Consider the following 7,074-nt stretch of genomic DNA (forward strand, 5'->3'; position numbering starts at 1 on the left):
TGCATAGTCGGTGGAGTGTGTCTGTTAAATAAGTAAGATGTTCTAATGACCAAAAGCATATATCGGTGAGGCAAACTTTGAACCAAGCAGTGGGGTAAATCTCTTAAAAGAGTCACAGAAGGATTAGGAGGAGAGCATGTTCATCTAGGCTGATCAGAGCAGGCTTCATGGAGGAGGCAGCATCTGGGCAGATCGTTCACAGGCAAGCAGGGATGATTCTGAAACAGGATCGAAGGATTCTAATCCCTGGTCACCTCTTGGACTGTGGCCACAGCCTCCCTCCTCACCTCACAGCCTCCTATCCCTCCCCAGTCTGACTTCCTCTCCACACAGCCTCCAGAGTGTACCCTTGGTTCAAACCCCAGGGCTCCCCGTTATGGACAAGAAAAGGGCCAAGAAGACCCTTCTCAGTCTGCCCCTCTCAGCCAGCCTGCCCATAGCTCTGCCTCTGCCCCCTCCACCTGAGAGGCCTTTCCTTGCCCCTCTACGCAGCCTGGAAGGTTCCTTCTCCAGGTCCCAACCCAGACAGCGCCCCACCCACCAGCTACCAGTGTTAGGCCCTGCGCCCCCCCAGCACTTTGTAAACTGTAGCATCTTCCAATTTCCGCCACAGTTGCTTGTTTGCGTTTAGTCTCCCCCACTAGATTTTGAGAGTTTGAAAGAACAGACAACTGGCTGTTTTATTTTTCCACCTTAGCATTTAGCACAGTCCTTCCACATAGCAAATGCCGAAGGGGGGGGGAGGGGTGGGGGAAGAAGGATTAAGGTAGGGAGAAGGAGGAGAGCAGAAGTGTTGAGACCTGGCTAGTAGGAACGATTGTACATTTAGAAGTAGCCTGGACAGATCTGAGTGTTGAAACCAAGTGTGGAACAAAGAGAACATTTTGGAGAAGAAGGGATGAAGGCTGAGGGTCAGGAACAGGAGGAATTCCCAGGTTTAGGAGCAAGAGTCCAACAGGGCTCCGGGGGAGGCATGCCCAAGGAGGACAGGCCTCCCAGGCAAGGTTAATGCAGCTCCATCAGTATGAGGGGTAGAGCAGGGTGAGAACAGGGAGAGCTCAGGATATATGGTTCGGTGGTTGGGTGCAGAGAGCAGCACCCTTGTTGTGGCTGGGTCAGGCAGCAGCTGGAGAGACAGGCAGAGGCCACTGGAGGTGGAGGGTGGAGGAGAACGGAGGACTGGGGCTTCAAGGGGATGATGAGGCTCAGTGGAGACCGTTCTTTCCAAGCTGTAGGAGACCCAAGCACTTTGCAAAGCAGCAGAGAAGAGGTCAGATGCCAGGGAGAGCCTGAAGAGGCAAGAAGGGACAAGGGATGAAGGAAAGAGAGAGAGCAGGGCTCCCTGGGGACCGGTAGTGTGGAGGCTGCAGGAAGCAGCCAGCAGAAGAGTGGGAGCCATTCCTGGCTGTCCAGTCCAGGGCGAGGTCAGTGTGTGAAGCCAGAAGCCCTCTCAACTCTGACGGGAGACTGTAGGTTGCAGAGCAGTGGCTCCTGTCCCCCGCCCCTCTTGGTGACCGGGGAGCTGAGAGAAAAAGACTGCAGCTTAAACTGGAGACAGAAACAAGAACAAATAGAGTAATATCCTATCACATCAGAGCCAGGGGTGGTATATGTTAAGCCACCAAGAATGAGATGTCATCCCAGACATCTGCATGATTGCTGTGACATGGGCCCTGCCTTCACCTTGCTGACCAAGGTGCCCTGTGTAGAAGGGAAGGCGGTGAGGGGCCAGGGGCCAGGCATATGGGGATATACTTCTGTCTTTGTATTGTGTGCTAGCAGGCAAACGTTCAGAAAGGCGGGCTCATGGGGAACCTTCAGATTTAGTGTACATGTTTTTTTTTTTTTTTTTTTTTAGTGTTTATTTTTGAGAGACAGTGAGCATGAGAGGGGGAGGAGCAGAGGCAGAAGGAGACAGAGGATCCAAAGTGGGCTCTCTGCTGTTAGCACAGAGAGTCCATGCAGGGCTTGAACTCACGAACCATGAGATCATGACCTGAGCTGATGCTACTTAACCAGCTGAGCCACCCAAGCACCCTGGGTTCAGTGTACTCATGCCTGTGAGAAGCCACTATTTAAGTCATAGGTTTCCTTGAAGAAAGTAAGCTTGCTTCTTTTTTCTGTGGATAAAGATAACAAATTTCCATCAAAGAAAATATGAAAATACAGAAGAATTAAAAAGAGGGACCTACAGTGTTACCTTTGACAGATAAGTACTGTGGACATGGAAGAAAATTCAACAAAACATTATGGTTTTAAAGGTGCTATTTATAGGGGCGCCTGGGTGGCTCAGTCGGTTAAGTGTCAGACTTCAGCTCAGGTCATGATCTCACAGTTCGTGAATTCAAGCCCCATGTTGGGCTCTGTGCTGACAACTCAGAGCCTGGAGCCTCTTTCAGCCCCTCCCCTGCTCACACTCTATCTTTCTCTCTCTAAAAAATAAATAAACATTTAAAAAATTTTAAATAAATAAAGGCACTGTTTTCTGTTCTCTCTCTAGAATATTAAGGAAACCAACTGTGGTTAGTTTTGGTGTCATGCTGCACAAAAGGAGGGTTATGCTTACAATTAAAAAAAAAAAAAGAAAAGAATAATAGTGTGTCTTCAAAACTCCCAAGAAAATCAGGGATCACATAGCATGTACTAGCCCAAAATGCCAGGCTTATATTAAAGTAATCTTATTTATGTATTTATTTTTATCTCATTCCAGGAAATACCCCGTGGGAGGAATGTGGCTTTAAAATGTGCATATAGGAGCAGTTGCTTTAATTTTGTGTGGCTCAGACTAGAGGAGCATCATCCCTTTGATGCATCTTTACATGAGAAAACCAAGTCCCCTGAAGAAAACCAATAGTCTCACCAGAGAAGCTCCCAGACCCTCTCTCTTTCTCCCGCACACACCCTGGCCTCCAGCTCCTCTGTGCAGTGTTCTCTGTGTGGGAGAAGCTGAAGGTGAGACTGGAGAAGGGCTGAGCTGTTTTGCATAACCTTGTGTCTTTACCCACAGAGAAGGGTCTGCCTCCCGCAGCCGAGGGCCAGCCTGCACCGCCCTGGATCACCATCGCTCGACAGAAGCGGCGAGGGACCCCGGACCAGCTCCCTAACCAGGAAGACAAGCCTGGGGTCCGCACCCTGAAGTCCGAAATAGGAAAGCAAGCCAAGGTACCCGAGAAAGCCCAGGTGCTTAGAGCAAACGCTTTCTGTCTCTCTAGATGGAAGGGGGGCCCAGCACCCCACACATTCTGTATGTTCATTACTGAGAACCTTGCCTGTGACGATTGCTGTGATGCTCGAGACCCTTGCCTGTGATGTCTGCCCTCAGTGTGAGCTGGGCTGTTACAAGTGGGTGGGTAGATCACTTAGGCAGTGGAGACAGCTCGTGCCCTGCCTCCTAGGCAACACAGCTCAGCATCTGGAGAAATGAACCGGGGTTAAAATAACTTCTCAGTTAGAAGTGAGCATGGTGACCCATGTCAGCAGCTCCATCTCGGCTCTTTGCACGGTAATGGACGAGCCCTGCTTTTGCTGCCATGCTCACCACCTGCTGGGGCTCCTTGCTCGTCACCTAGGGCTGCAGGGCCAGAACCTGGGTCTCCACTTTGTACTCTGCACTGGAACAGCTTTCTCAACCCCAAGCATCTATGCTCCCAAACAGGACAAGACCCACAGCTTCTGTGTTCCCCTGATAGCCGCCACGATAAACCCATAAGCATGTTTCAGCCATGTGAGGAAATGAGCCCGAGCCTGCAGTAGCACCTGCTTTCCTTCGTTTGAACCCAAACCTCCTTCGTACCCATCCTTGAAACCCTTCATGCAGGGTAAGGGAATTTCTAAAGCAAATACGAAACAGGGCTTTTTGTTTGGGGCATCCGTGTTCATGCCAGGTCTCAAAACTATTTCCAAACAATTCATTGTGACTTTTATTTTTATTTTATTTTTAATTTTTTTAATGTTTATTAAAACAATTTTTTTGGTTTACATTTATTTATTTTTTAGAGACAGAGAGAGACAGAGCACAAGTGGGTGAGGGGCAGAGAGAGAAGGAGACACAGAATCTGAAGCAGGCTCCAGGCTCTGAGCTGTCAGCACAGAGCCTGATGCAGGGCTCCAACTCACAAACCATGAGATCATGACCTGAACTGAAGTCGGACACTCAGCTGACTGAGCCACCCAGGCACCCCTCATTGTGGCTTTTAAATGGAATCCCTGCCATCTGACACATGGGGCTGAGGCCACATGTGGGGACAGGGCAGAAGCCATGATGCCTGTGTAGGCTTAGAAGGCCCCACACTCACCTAAATCTGAAATTCTAAAGGCTCCTCTCAGCAAGGGCACAACTCAGCAGAGAAGTTCTATGGCCCACTGTCGTTGGTTATGTTTGCCCCCTCTTGGAATGTCTGGTTACCAAACAGCGAGTATCTCTCTTGTGTCCCAATAGGAGCCCATGAAGCAAGCTGACTTTGTCCGCAGCAAGTCTTTCCTGATGGCTCCTGCCAAGCCCACTGTGGACCGGAGGCAGGGGACAAAGCTCCGCCTCCAGGAGGGGCTGCAAAGAGGAATCTCCTTGTCCCATCAGAACTTGGGTATGAAACCCGCAGGCAGTGCCAAATACAGTAAAACCTTGTGCGAGCATAATTCGTTCTGGGAACGTGCTTGTAACCCAAAGCACTCATATATCAACGCAAATTTCAAGAACCATTGGCTCAGTTGTGATCATGTAATGTTCGGCATCACGTACTACTTGTATTGCAAGACATCGCTCATTTATCAAGTTAAAATTTACCAGAAATGTTTGCTCATGTTGCGGAACACTCAGAACACTCGCAGAACAATTTACTCACAATCCAAGGTTTTACTTTGAAATACGTTTCCAGGATTGGTCCTGCTTTTCTTCGTTTCTTTCTCTAAAGTACTTTGCCACATTGATTTTTTTAAATGGCTTTTACTGAGATGTCACTTCCACACCATAACACTCACTCATTTTAAGCATACAATTCAGCGAGTATATATTGACAATAAGTATATATTTACCAACTTGTACACAACTGTCACATTCTAATTTTAGAACACTTCCTTCACCCTAAAAGGAAACCTCATGCCTATTTATAGTCATTCACTGTTCCCAACCCCAGGGCTAGGTAACCACTAATCTACTTTCTGTCTCCATATACTTGCCCTTGGGGACATTTCTTATAAATGGAGTCATAAAATATGTGTTCTTTTGTAGGTGGCTTCTTTGACTCAGCATAGGGTTTTTTTCATCTCTGCTGTCACATGTATCAGTAGTTTTAAATTGATTTTTAATTGTGGTAAAATACACACAACAAAATCTAACATCCTAGCTATTTTTAAGTATACAGGTTGTCAGTGTTAAGAATATTGGCACCATTGTGCCAACCGATATCCAGAGTTCCTGCAGTTTTATTCTGAAAGTTTCTCTCACCTCACTGCATTGCTGGAACCATTTTGAGCTTGCTGTTTTGAAGTCTTTTTATCACATAAATTATTCTCTGCTTAAATCTTCTTTACGTGTTTACACATTAATGGATTTTGTGTTTGAGACCACAGCTAAGACCTTGACGTATATTTTAAAGAAACACAAGAGGCTTAAATGGAAATCCAAACTCATTTCTCATGTTTCTGTTTGTTTTGTCTTCTTTCCAGCAGCTCAGTCTGCAGTGATGACGGAGAAAGAATTGCATCAGCTGAAGAGGGCCAGTTATGCCAGTGCAGATCAGCCATCCTGGATGGAACTTGCCAGAAAGAAATCTCAAGCTTGGAGCGATATGCCCCAAATTATAAAATAGGCTGACAGCCTGCTGCTAAAGAATGCCCACTACCTTGACAGGTCACTTACTTAAAAACTGCCAGTAAATCAAGGCAAACAAACTGTGAAACTGAAGAGTGATTTTATCATCAAGTCATGGGAGAGCGAGCCTGGGGAAGAGGAAGGAACCAGGCCAACAAAGACAGACACACAGCCACAGTCCTGGGCCAGAGGTGCCCTAAAACAAGAGCACCATTGAAAAGGGCCAGGACCAAGGTCCTGTGCCCAAAGGTATGAATGTGAGTCTTTGAGAACTGCCTTGATAAAGAGGGCTCGGACAAGTGAGCAGTGAAAGCCTAAGTCGGAAGCGCCTGCAAGGTCAAAGGGGAAAGTCTTCCAGGAGGACGTGTGTCTGTGCTTCCACCTGAGACCAACTTGTGTCTCCGGGTGTGGTCTTGCCTGTGGATCCTGTCTTCTTTCAATGTTTACTATTAGGCATGACATTTTTGGTAAAACAGGGATGCCGTTTCCAAGAGCAGCTATTAAACAGTTTTCCCGAAGACAGTCACTCGAAGAAGGAGCAGAAGGAACATAGCCGGGTTCATCAATTCATAGACTGTTTCCAAAAATAATTTTTAAACTTTTCCACAAGGCATCTGTGTCTTTAACCATTGCACAATGCATTGCCTGTTCAATAAAAGGTTTCAAACATGCCTCTGTCCTATGTGTAAACGTTCTTTCTACTCACACTCGGAGAATGTCCTCCAGCAGTGAGTGAAATGCGATGTGTGGAGTTTCGGTTAATATCTGTATCATTCAGAGTCTCAGTTGGGTTTGTTTGGGGGGTTGGGTTTTTTGAGATTCTTTTTTCCAATAAAATTTTCAGTGTTTATTTTTGGAAATCAGAAGATAATGTAGGGTTTTTTTTTTTCTGTCTTCATCTACTTGGTGCAACATATTAACATAAAATTTCTGAAAAAGTTGTAGTTCTTTAACATCTGATTAATCTAACCTGCATATTTCTACCGAAAACTGGGTTATCAGTGTATTAGCCAGGATGACCAATGAATGTAGAATGTGGAAAGGCCAGCAAAGGAAGAGCGTATATTTAGGAACTCAGAATTGTGTCTCAGTTATATAATACCTCTATTTTAAAAAATATTTCCGATTTGTTCCTTTGAACAAGCTCATCTTCATAGGAATATGTGTGGCTGGGGGCATTTGGCCACCAAAATCAGTAAGATTTTATAGAAATTATAATTTGGTTTTTGGTTTTATACACCCTGAGTTCTACTTTTATTGTATTC

General features: G+C 46.2%; 1 protein-coding gene across 1 annotated transcript in view; it reads left to right on the forward strand.

Moving 5' to 3' along the window:
• CRACDL (CRACD like) overlaps nt 1-6,480 on the forward strand; it is a 142,793-nt gene extending 136,313 nt beyond the window's left edge. The window contains 3 exon segments of the mRNA XM_077749246.1: nt 3,008-3,180; nt 4,439-4,583; nt 5,665-6,480. Of these exon segments, the coding sequence (XP_077605372.1) occupies nt 3,008-3,180; nt 4,439-4,583; nt 5,665-5,807 (461 nt within the window). The 3' untranslated portion in view covers nt 5,808-6,480.
• The last annotated feature ends 594 nt before the right edge of the window (nt 6,481-7,074 follow it).

Source organism: Crocuta crocuta, unplaced genomic scaffold (assembly GCF_008692635.1).
Source record: "Crocuta crocuta isolate KB4526 unplaced genomic scaffold, BGI_CrCroc_1.0 scaffold118, whole genome shotgun sequence".
Taxonomy (NCBI): domain Eukaryota; kingdom Metazoa; phylum Chordata; class Mammalia; order Carnivora; family Hyaenidae; genus Crocuta; species Crocuta crocuta.